This window comes from Triturus cristatus, chromosome 2_2 (assembly GCF_964204655.1).
Source record: "Triturus cristatus chromosome 2_2, aTriCri1.1, whole genome shotgun sequence".
Classification (NCBI taxonomy): domain Eukaryota; kingdom Metazoa; phylum Chordata; class Amphibia; order Caudata; family Salamandridae; genus Triturus; species Triturus cristatus.
In genome coordinates this window covers 307,878,401-307,891,276 of record NC_140582.1, presented here as the reverse complement: position 1 = coordinate 307,891,276, position 12,876 = coordinate 307,878,401, and the positions used below count along the sequence as shown (strand labels likewise).

General features: G+C 42.0%; 1 protein-coding gene across 5 annotated transcripts in view; it reads left to right on the top strand.

Moving 5' to 3' along the window:
- The window catches only part of SVEP1 (sushi, von Willebrand factor type A, EGF and pentraxin domain containing 1), a 1,063,460-nt gene that overhangs the window by 197,617 nt on the left and 852,967 nt on the right, over positions 1-12,876 (top strand). For all 5 annotated transcript variants that reach the window (XM_085641350.1, XM_085641349.1, XM_085641348.1 and 2 more), the window contains exon 2: positions 3,586-3,841. In XM_085641350.1, coding sequence (XP_085497476.1) covers positions 3,586-3,841 — 256 coding nt within the window. The remainder of the gene's footprint in view (positions 1-3,585; positions 3,842-12,876) is intronic.

Below are 12,876 nucleotides of genomic sequence, written 5' to 3'. Positions count from 1 at the left end.
TCTGATATATTCTGAATTGCTTGCACAGTTCATTTAAATGCTGTTAAGTGCTAGGAAAAAAATCCACTTCTACACCTCATATCCATCAAGATTGCCACATAAATCCTCTCACTTTGAAGTCAGAGAAAGAAAAGTAAACACAAAGATCTCTCAGAAGACAGAGCCTAACATTTGACCCCTGTTTTTGAATGCACAGTGAGTGCTTAATTTGTAAAAGAATGAGTGCCAGTGCCCAAAGCTCTGCTCAAAAGCCGGCATCCTGGGCTATAACATGCCAGTGCATCAAATACCAAGGTTGCGAAGTCTGGAATCTAACTCATGCCTCTTTAATTGACAACTATACACCCAATGTTCCTTTATCTCAGGCTTGCCGAAGGTTCCTGCTTTCTCCTTTTGTGGCGGTTTTTAGGTCTCGCTCCTAGCAATGCAGTGGGCAGCACTGCTCGCGCAGCGAGAGTCCTTTTGTCCGGGGTTCCAAAACGGAGCCTGGAATCGCACATGCTCGTGCGTGTGCTTTTCCTTTTGGCTTCCATGATTGGCCTTTGCATGCATGTGTTTCTGAAAGACGGCATGCAATAGGCCAAAGGCGGGTGCATTGCTCCGCCCATGACCTATTGGTGTCTATTACGCGCACCAAAGGCCAGGTGGTTTCAATTATCGTGCCCAGACACGGGCGCGATAATTGAAAACACATGTTTGCTGTGGCGTGCGCGTGCACCCCTCGCAGGCATGTTTTTTTTTTTACAATAGCGATCGCTTTCAGTGCCGCTTGTCTTCCTTAATGAAAGGGAAAGTGTTTAAGTTTCACGAAATATTGTACATTGGTAATTTTGATTGCCTTTTGTAGTTCTTATATTGTTTTTATGTGGACTTCGATCGGAGCTCCAAATCATAAAATAAAATTTAATTGAATAGTTAAATAGTAACACGGTCTAGTATTCCGGGTTTGAGGCACATTAGGCCCTTAAATAAAACTGCCGTAACACACGTGAATAGGAAGAGGGTTGTTACGAGTTGGTACGGCAGTGCGCTATCATCCTATTCAAGCCCATAAAATGTGCACAATAATCATTTTGCGAGAGCACCCCACTGTGGTAACAATGAGATGTGTGTATGGTGGAAGCTATATTTATCTCAAATTAAACCGAGAGAAAGAAACACACCTGAACCGGTCAAACAACCTAAGCGTAAGTCACAGGGGCACAACCTACACCTGCGCAGTGTCGCATCGTCTAAAGAATGTGTTCCGTGTACTCCTGTAAACACACCCAAGTGGCGGCCAGCTCAAAATAGTGTGTGCCAACTAGCTTGCATGTTCTAGATTATATAAACCTTTCATATTCAAATCTTGGGCTCCGGTTCATCTCTGCAGGAGAACAGTATCCTCCGAGCGTCGAGGTGCTTCGGAATGCAAGAGGTGCCGTGTGTCCTTTTCTACCCTCAGCTTCTTGTGGTCTGATAAAAACCTGCCTGTTCCGTAGTAGTTAAAGGGGAGGTCGCTTGTCAGACGCACATACTTATTTACACGCACTACAACTCCGTGTTTTGAAAAGGCAGCACTATGTGCAACTAATGCCTGTATTAATCAGCCTGTCTTGTTAACGGTGAACCTGTGGTCCACGCCCGAGACTTGAGTCCCTCCCCAGTGCGTCACGCTGTGGACGGCTGGGCCGCACCGGGAACGCAAACACGGCGCCTGGGATAGGGTCAGGTCGACTATTGGAGCATCCTAGCAGTGTTAGTGCCAGCAGGGCACCCCTGTCCTGTCTGTGAAATGGTGCACCCAACAGCTGGCAGCAAAGGTGATCACAGAAAAGGAACAGCGAACGACGCAGACAAAAAGGGGAAATTTAGAACAGGGTGCGAATGGGCCGGCAAGCAATGTCCCAGGCATCACTGCCCTTATTCTGTACACGCCTCGCCCGTTCTCAATGCCCAGCAAGCCCACCTGGCAGTAATGCTAGCCACCACGAGAGACGCGAGTATGGCAATGAAGAAGACTGCTCCTTCACAACGCAAGACATTCTCCCGTCACTCCCAGCATGGGCTTGGATGATCGCTGCAATCCCACCATTACTGGGACTGAATGCGCACAAAGTCCAGTCAATCCTGACTACAAGCAGTCTTGTCTGTGGTGAACATGGCTAGAGTCAAGGGCGTCACTGGATACTGTAGACCCATTCGAAGTCACCAGAGAGGAGATACAAATACGAATATCTGTGTGGCACCGATTCTCTGAGCTAAGACAACAGGTCCCGAGTCAACCAAAGAACTGACTTAGTGATGCTTATTTATGTGTTCGTTTTTAAAACATAAATAGAAGGCATTGTAATTTACAATGTAAATAGCTTAAACTCTGCAAATGCGAGACCTATTGCATTGCAAATGCTTGTTTATCTTTCTCTTCGTCCTCCTTTCCAAGTTGTTGGTTTTTCACTCTCTTAGAATGTTTAAAGAAAAAACACATAAGTTCTGGTCGCCAACCATGAGTGCCCGTGCGCCCAACCGGCAATCCAGGGCTCAAATAAAAGTGCTTATTTGCAATGGTTGCTTGTTGTTCAGCACATACATCTGTGCAAAAGTGCAGTCGGTATTCTGCCCAAAAATGAGATTTGGAAAAGGAGAGGCTTTAATACATAAGTGAAAAGCAAACATTTCTTGATTTTCCTATTTCTTATGAAATCTACATTATGTGTCGTGTCCTTAAATGTAGTGGAATTTCCTGCAAGATGCGAGGGGCTAATGTTAAGGAAAATGGAGGCGTAAATCCAAGAATTCAACCCCTACAATGTTATGTTTTCTAGTATAACTGTTAATTTATTGGCTTCAATTGTTCTGCATCGTAATCCTGTTCTTACATTCCTGAGTTCATTTGCTTTATTTACATGTTTTACTTAGCATGAATGCACACTGAAGTAATTAAGAACTTTTATTGTAGCACTTTTTATGTGAATATGCCAGGCACAGTAAATCACAGCTCCTACAATAAACTGCTTTAGGATTTTATTTCACTAGGGACAGACAATTACATCTATACAAGAGTTCACGATTTGATTGGAGGGCCATCAGGAACTGACTTCTAAGCCGTGTTTTGTTAGAAATATACTGATTTAAAAAATACGATTTCACATCCTCAAAAAAATGCGATACCTTTGACCTAGTAGGTTCTCATTCTACTATTATCTCATTAGTAACGGAATATGCATTTTTAGAAGTGATGAAGATCATTTGTACAATTTAATATGGAAGAAAATCTTTGCTTCGTATAATGTAACACTATATTTGATAATTTTCCTTCATATCTGTCTTTCGTTTTTCCTTTTTTCTCTCTTGTCCTTTTTTCTCTCATTCTTATTTTCCTCCTTTTAATTATTGTCAGTATTTCTAAGTGGGATACATTTTTTATTTTGGTAGATATATTTCTATATTTGCTTAATGAATATTTGTTTGTGTTTTATTTTAATTGTGAACAAGTTTAAAATTTCATTGGTAACCGTTTAGTTAAAAAATCAATATAGTAATTGTCATAAGGGTACTTTTTTTCTCAACCATTTGTAAATATACTGTTTCTACTTTCATTTGTAGCAAATACTCCGCTACTCCCGTGGGAACTCAACAAAAGTAATCTTCCTGATCACCGACGGCTATTCCAATGGGGGCGACCCCCGGCCTGTTGCAATGGCCCTGCGGGAGCTTGGGGTCGAAATCTTCACCTTCGGAATATGGCAGGGGAACATCCGTGAGCTGCATGACATGGCCTCGCACCCCAAGGAGGAGCACTGCTACCTGCTGCACAACTTCGCTGAGTTTGAGGCTTTGGCTCGGAGAGCTCTCCATGAAGGTACCTAGATCAATAGAAATTACAATATCTTTGGTCAACTCTATCACCTATCCCTTCCCTCTAGTGCAACCACTTTATAATGCCTAACTAATGACAATGAAGCAATGAAAGGCGAAATAAAGAAACACGGAGGGAGAGACATGTAAAGAAATACAAAGATTGCGAGTGTGTGAGAGAAAACCAAGTGAGAGAGAGAGCGAAAGAGGGCTGGTGAAGGAAAGAGAACTAGAGAGAAAGAGGATGGTAGAGAAACAAAAAGTAGACAAGGGAGATAGAGGAACAGAGAAAGAAAGACATACAGGTAGGTAGGTAGGTAGATAGATAGATAGATAGATAGATAGATAGATAGATAGATAGATAGATAGATAGATAGATAGATAGATAGATAGATAGATAGATAGATAGATAGATAGATAGATAGATAGATAGATAGATAGATAGATAGATAGATAGATAGATAGATAAATAGATAAATAGATAGATAGATCATTTTTGCACCACAGCTTTACAGGAACAGAGGCAACAGTTCTGAGCTCTAATAAGCTCATCTGCTGGTCTCCTAAAGGAACCTTTGAATTTGAGCCAAAAACATCATTCTTGACTTCTTGAGAATATGGGTTTGTACATCACACATTTTACAGAGTGAATCTTATCTGAATTCACATGCTGTGCTTTATTCAACTACCAAGTGGTCTTCTTTTACTCGTTTTTCAATTTTTGTGTGGCCATTGTCGAGTCATTGACCATTTGGTGCCATGTCCTTGCTTAAATTATGTAAAATGTACACACTGGAAACCCCTTTGCATGGTTGTCATCTTCAGATTCTTTTCTCTGCTATTGAGTCTGGAAGCACTGCCAAGGGCTACAGAGCTGGATAATGGGAATAGACAGAAGTTTTCATAAAAAAATCATAGAAGTCACCAAAGGGCAGAGGGTTTTTTAACCGGATTACCAATGGACATTAAAGGAGGAGCTCAAATGCACTGAGACAAAATAAATAACATCAAGATATGTTCAGATAGAAAGACATTGACCACATGTGTTGGAGAATGGTCAAGGGGTATGGCGGACACTCCATTTAGATTGTTTTCCAACTGCCACCACAAATTTGAACAGAAGGAAAACACTAAGTGTGCATCCTTCGCCTCCCGAAAGATCATAAGTCAGAGGGGTGCCCTGGGTGTGCCGAGTTCCAGCCAGAGACCCTTAATGCAAGACAGAAGCAGAGAATGGCACACTACATCATGGCACAGTCCCAGCAGGAGTCACCTAAGGAATTGAGTTTGTTGAGTGACGATGAAACCCATGAGGACACCAAGGTGATGCAAGGAGAAGCTTCCAATGTCAAAGAAATTGTTGAGGCAAAAAAGGAAAGATCACCAAAAAGGACACAGAAGGATGTGGATTACAAGAAAGAGCAAGTAACACTTCAGACTCGATGCACCTCCGATTAGAAAAATCTTCAGACTTGAAACATGTGAGATCGTCCTCAATATCAAAAACCTCAGTGATGAAAGGTAGGCAAGAGCTGAAAAAGCACCATGTGTCCAAGCATGGTGACATCGTAGAGGGCAGGTCTTTGGAACTACTCAGAAACCGGAATGTGATCAGGTGCTTGATAGGGACAAGAAGAAAGGGCCTTTCAAAAGGGAGGTTTCTATGCCAAAAAGAATGCTTGAGATGGACATCCAAACGGCCCGCAACTGAAAAAGGAAGAAGCTGCAACTTATTACCAAAATAGAGATCCTGATGGAGAGAAAGATGGAGTTCAATGATTCCCTGGAATCCTACAGAATTCCTCTGAAGCCATCGGAAGAGAAGGTCAGTGAACAGGGCCCTGTACAGTTGGAACCAAACCTCCTTCTACACCAGAACTGCTGGAAGAGGTCATGGAGGAACTCTTTGAGTATGAGAAGAGACAGATGAAGGCCAAGTTGAGCAGGAACCCTGCCAGGGAAAAGAAGCTACAGAAGGGTGGCAAGAACTGCACTTCAATGTGCCAGAAATGGGGGTCGACTCCTGGATCTTCATCCTCCATTATATTACAGTCTACAATGCCCTAATAAGGAGGGCAGCAGGCACTTATGGCGTCCAAATTGAGGCGGAACAGAGAAAGTCATGTTTCCTGATATGTACTCATACCAGCCCAAAAGAGGAATAAATTCCTACCCTTGCTATCCAGCATCTTGGACCAAGGCCAGGACACCTTCAGGTAACCAGCTGCAGCAAAGGTAGTCATGCCAAGGGTAGAAAAGAAGTACAGACACTTTTCTGGAAAACCACCTAACATCAAGGCAATGCGGTTGCGGTCTCCCTGATCCCTGAGTTCATATTTATACATTTAGTTTAGTTAATCGAAGACTGAGAAAAGGCAAATGCATCAGTAAATTACCATCAGATTATAGACACATAGATCAGATTCAAACAAGTTACCAAAAGCTCACGAGTTTAGTTCAGGAAGGGACATGAACATGCCAGTTCAAGCAGTCTCCCAAGAAGAATGAGACCACCAAGCTCACACAGCGTATGCATCAGTTGGAAAGGAAGCCAGATGAGTCCGTATAAGGAAAGTTATGACTGCCAGGAAAGTTTGCAAAGTTTCAGAGAACTCATTTGAGTGTCTCTGTCTTAAAATGTCATCCAGTCCATAAACAGAAATCAATAATCCCCATTCAGTTTAATCAAGCAATATTATATTCCACAAGTTTCTGGGGGGGTGACACCACCTGGTGTCACCTCATCAGTCAGGCCACTCAGTTCATTGGTCAGTTCATATAGGATGAGTGTGAGGCAACATAAAGAATACACAAAATATGGGAAAATAGGTGGAACCATTACGCAGTCCTTAAGTAATCCACTATATGAAACGTTGAATAATGCTCCTTAAGCAAGAGCACGTAAGCTAGTTCAAGAGGACAGTTTCCCAGGCATATGTTCAGGACTTTTAACATGAAATGTAGCAAATCTCGTTGTGCAACACATGAGGATACAGGAAAGAAAACACTGTTTCACGTTATTGGTTATACTGAGGAATTCTCTCACGAGCAGTAAATTAGGCAAGTCAAAATGACGTTGCGAATGCAGTTAGGCCTTCATTAATTTAGGCTAATAAAATGTAAAATATATAAAATTATTAAGCATACATTCATTGGAAATCTCAAGATGTCATGATTCTAGTATTAACCTGATGCATGTGAAGTCATTTAGTATGGTTACAAATAACATGTCAGTATGATGCACTTCTACATTTTCGGAAGTACCAACATGTATAAAAATTGTAATCATATATTTAGAATGTTGTTTCAGGCGAATAACATTAGTATACATGTGAGATACAATCTCTGAAAGCTTCAAGAATGCATCATTAATTAGGAATGTGTTACACCTACTTTTCTTTTTTTATTTTTGGTGCGCACGTTTACACACACAAAAGATATATTTTAATAAAATTCACTATCGAAATCAGGTTTTATCATAACATGTGATTAATTCTCATTAATTGCTCACACATATAAATGTTTTCTGAAAATAATTAGAGGTAAACTCCATAACGTGAGAGTTCACCATTTACACGTTCTCTAACACACGTTAATGAAAATATACTTTGCCAATTATTAAATCACAGTCTACATTATTTGACTGAATAATATCATCTAGACTACATCTGTTTTGCATGCTTTTAGGATGCAGTAACTACACTTCTGTTATCTTGTCATGTTTTCTTAAATGTGTAGTTGGTGCACATTTATTGTTTTTCTCTCAAAAAGTATCTTAATCAGGTTCTCATGTCATTAAAATTTTAAATGTAAAATCCATCCAATATCACAAGCAGTTCTTTGGCCTTGTTTAACACTTTCTCCAAGGCATCTGGGTGTTAATCAACCCATCCCCACTTGATAGCTTTTCCATTATTGGAGTGCCCAACTTCCCCTACTTGTGCATGACCTTTGGTACATGGGCTTGAGCTAACGAGCCCAACATCAACAAACTCAGGGTATTATGATTGCTATTGATAGAGCAGAAATGTATAACTAGTTTAGCCCTTTAACTTACGAAAGGAATCTCAAACTCTGCGCCAACTCTGTCTCTCATTCGACAGATCATTGCCAGTGTGTTAGAATGGAGCACACTTCAAATCTCATCAACGTATAGAAGTTTTAAAGTTCAGTCAATGATGAGAGGTTTGGTAAAGTTTTAAAAAGTTGTTTTTCTCATTTAGAGATTAGTAAAAATGTTGTCTTTTTTTTCAGATTAGTCAGATAAATGCAGTTACAGAAAAATCAAGAACATTTTGGTTATAGACAGCATGAAATATAACAGCCTATTTAATAAAGGATATAGTCCCTATCTTAAACTAAAAGACCTAACCTAACCTAACGTGAAACCCATAAAGAGTGCCTTGTGGAAAAGAGCAATGATTCAGAGCATCAAGTCAATAGTCACAAGTGAGTGAACTCCTTATTAAGAGCAGTTCTGTAAACTCAGCCGACTTCCCCAACAGTTGCAGTAGCAACCGCCAATCCAAGTATGAAGGAAATTAATCACAGCAGTAGCTATGATTTGGCATAAAGAAAGGAAGGCTCCTCACGAAAGGTAAAGAAAACAAGATAAATCAGTTAGCAGTAGCTTATAGTAAGTCAGGCTAGCACAACAAAATACTAAGGGGTGTGGCAGGGTAGGTGTGCATAAAATGTATTGAATGCCATAACTCTGTCAATAGGAACACATACAATATAAAAAGCACAAAACATATGTTGCAAAACAGGTGCTTAAGTCATTTCCAGCCAATGAAGAAGGATCTTCTAATGGTCTGTCGCCTCTCATTTTGGTACCCACAATGATCGTCCATGTCGACGTGATGTTTTTTTAATGTGGTGACAGCGTATTACAAAAAGATACATCCAGAAAGGTTCTCATGAGAGCCTTTGCAAATCTACTCTGTTAGCTGTTCTGTGTCCCAATGTGTAACAATTGGCTGCTCTATGAAATGAAACTTTAATTTCTTGCATGTCCTGGTTAGATCATGAGAAACATTTTTCTTCAACAATCTTTAATTCTGCTAAACATTTTATTTATTATAACACATAGCAGGTGACTTGATCTAATACAATGAAATCATATGGTGTGAGGAAAGAAAGAAAACATTTTCCTGAAACAGCACATTTTCTGACAATGACATATTACAGCTAAATATTGAAATAAATCAACAGTTCTAAAAGGTATTTTTTTATTAAAGAGAAAGGAGAAAAAGGAAAAAATATGAGGCCTAGTCATGTAAGCTCGAAGAAAATGGGAGCCTTCTGGTGACTAATAAGCTGCGTGGTTGTTTTCACATGTTCAAGAAATGCATATTTTCTTCCTGTTTGTTTTTGTTAAGCATTCTCTATATTATTGTCAAGATATATTTTAGCATCCGTGTAAAGTTCATATCATCTAAAATGTTCTGCTCCATCCCTGTCTATCCTTTCGACTACTACCATATCATGAATGAGTGGCATCCAGTCAAGCGTATTAAAAAATTGTTGATCCAGCTAGAGTGGCCAGGTTGATTCTACTTATGGCTGCCCTTACCATCTGGCCTAGAGCTACCATTTTCAGCCCTAAGGTCACATTTAAGGGAGCATGCCAACAACTGTACAGCACTAGGGGTCAATTTCACTATAGGAGGATCTATGGGAGATATTTTCCATCTAGTAACCAGTTCAACTGTCAGATTTAGATTAGACGGCACAAGTGGCTCAAAGGTTGAATTAAAATCACTTGCTTCCATGACCATCACTTTACCCTTATACTCCGGAAAATAATCCTCCAGTGTACTTATGGTTTTTGTTTCTTCCTTCCTGTCAACCACCCAATTGTACACATTAAACAACAGTAAATAGATGCCACCATGAAGGTCCACACTAACTACCAGCACATCCAGGGACTTAAGTGGTAGTTCCCTTACTACGCATTGGAAGTTTACCCTCACCCATATACCTAAACTTCCTGATGATATTCCCCTGGGTGACAGGGTGGCATCAATCCAGAAGGAGGAGTACCCATTTATAGTGACAGGGTTGTGTTACAGGTCTCCTGAAAGAGACAGATGTTATCTCCATCTATGGACCACTTTCACGTAGTGTCACCCATCGTAGGCCTAATTCCGGCCACATTCCAAGACAGGAATCAATCTGGGGATGGTAACTGTGAATGTTTCCTGCCCACCCAAGGCGCTAGGCCTCTCCTGAACAAAGTCCCTAGGCAACTTAACGGGGGTCATATGGAAACTTGGCCCCTCACTCTCTATCGGTTGACCCAACACATTTGCTGTGGTTACTTAATGGTTTCCTTGTATGTGAGCTCACACTATACTTGGGCACTGAATATTGTACCCCGTTCCCACAGGAATGATAACCAACGGACTTTCTCTAGATATCTCGCCTGTTTGAGCCTTAAAATCCCTCCCTGGAGTTTGATATCAAGTAATTTGCAATAGCTTCATTGACTACCGATCAACGAAGGGTCTCCAGTTCAAGGCACTTATTTTTGCATTTAGATTTTTCAATCTAAAAGGACCTCTTTATCTTAAGCGCCAATTTAAGTTGTCCTTTCAGGCTCACTCATTGCGTTCCAACAACTCCAAGTTGTTTCAAATTCCCCACGTTTTTAAGTCTAGAAGATGTGGCGGTTCTTTTATCTACTTGACGGTCAAACTGTAGAATGCTTGCCTCCGGCTTCGAGAGGTTGTCCTTTTGAAATGGTTTTAAAAAAAGGTCTTAAAACGCTTCTCTTTGATTCTGTTCTAACCATCCCCTAACTCTGTTGTCGTTCTCAGACTTTGTGGCAATACTTTTTGCTAACGCCAGGACACCTTCTAAGGTATCTGAGAGCTTTAGAAATAAATTGTATTGCATTGTATCACTAGTGTCCAGTCAATCGATTTCACCCAACCCACTATGACGATAGGAACTTTGACATTCTAGTCTTGGGGCATATGGGCAATCTGTCCCTTCCCTTTATTTAATCTGTATTTGGGTGGGTTCAGTGCAGATTCCATGAGCATCCATGGACAGGAGACCATCAACCAGTAATTGGTCCTTCAGGGTCACTCTCACCACATCACAGGGGTTCCCATAGGTCATAATCCGCTCAACTCTCAAGATGTCACTCCCAATAAGTGAGTGACACTTTTTGAAATTTCAAAACCAATGGATCACTTTATTGATAAGGGAATCCTGACCTTCTCTAAGTCCCTCAATGACTTTGGGGACTTGGGATAGAACAATCTGGGGCAGGTTTATAAATGGTGACCTTATGTACTGAATTCCCCCATACATTAACCCTTCCTGGCGATGGTGGTCGTTGGGTGCCTCGGGATTGTATTCCCTTATGGGAGCCACTCTAATTGAACCTATGCACCTTGTAATATCAGCTATTTGGTCACTTCTACTCCTATTCCCTCCACATTTACCACTTTGTCCCTGGTATGGGATGTGAGTGCTCTCTTTGTCGATGGGAAAAGTGAGTAACCTGGTCCCAACCCTGTGATGTAGAAGAGGGGAGAGGTCTTTCCCCAAGCCCAGATCAGCATTTTTAGAGACCAGCAGTTTTTCATGGGCGTAGAGTCAGGGGTCTTCCTCCTAATAAATATTTCTGGCACCATCTTCCTCTGTCTTTTTTGGGGGGGCAGGGCGTGTGGGTACCACTGGCAAAGGGGGAAATTCTAGAGCAGTGGAGGGGTTTAGTATCTCCTCAGCTTCCCCCAGTAGGTCATCAATTCTGTTCATCACACAATTGACCCCTGCTGATTTCAGACCTATCTTAGCCTTTAGAGAACTAGAGGCAACATCTGCAGCATTCCTTTTGCTCTTTATCTAAATTTGGCACTAATGTGCAAGCTCTGTGCAAGGAAAAGTGTGGACCGAGCACACCATGCGCTGTACAAAATAATGCACCCCAATTATGGGCAATAAAAGATAACAGTACCTTTGGGGCCTGAAGTCAGAGGTGTTGGCCCAGCCCAGCCTCTTCCGTGCTCCGACGGGTGCGGGACGGGCCACCCTTGGCCCAGGCTTTGCCCGGGCACGGCCTGTCTGCACCCCGCACTGCTGGGTGGCACAGGTGCTTTTAAGCCGGTGAGAGGAGCCCTGCTGTCCAGAAGTAGGAGACTGCAGCCACACCTCCTGGTGCATGTGTAGATGGGGGTCCGTAGGGGACGAGCGTGCTAAAAGAAACTTTCAAGCTGTCCTGCACTACGGGATTGTAGAGGAGCTTTTAAGCCGGTGAGAGGAGACTCTGCACTCCAGAAGCAGGCGACTGCAGCTGTGCCTCTTGGCGTGTGTGTATATGGGGGAATGAGTCCCCTGGCGCCCTGAAGGTCCATAAGGGAAGTGCACCCGAAAAGAACCTTCCAAGCAGTCCCAGCTATCTAGATCCCTGTCAATCACACAATTAAAGTCACATAACCAAAAGAAGGAACATCTGAACCCTGACTGACCAAGTCCTGCACCCTGCATAAGAATTGCAGATTGTCCAAGTTTGGGACATAAGAGCTTAGCAGGGACATTATCTTCCCATCCAGCATGCCCTGTAGCAGCACATACCTACCCTTTACGTCAGCCACAGCGTAAAGGAGGGAAAAGGGTATATGTGATGCCACCCAGATCAGCACTTCCCTGGGTACGTAGAGTAGGAGGCATGGAAGTCCTGGCCCCTCCACTCCTTAGCCAGCCGGTCTTCCCCACTGTCCTCCAAATGCGTCTTCTGTAGACAGACACTGCTGATTTTGTAACGCTTCAGAAATGAGAGCATCCTATAACGCTTAGTGTATGTCCCCAGTCCACAAACATACCATGGCAAAATCTTGTAATCATCCCTTTCCCTTGATACTGTAGTGTAGGGAATCCCCATATGCATATCTGCATTGCGACAAACATCCCAGGCTGCATTAACTCTGTCAACAACATCTGAACCATAACAAACAACACCCCTCCCACTGCCAAATATAGTGCACAACCAGTACATGTGCCAGGGCCAACACAATATCCCCCACC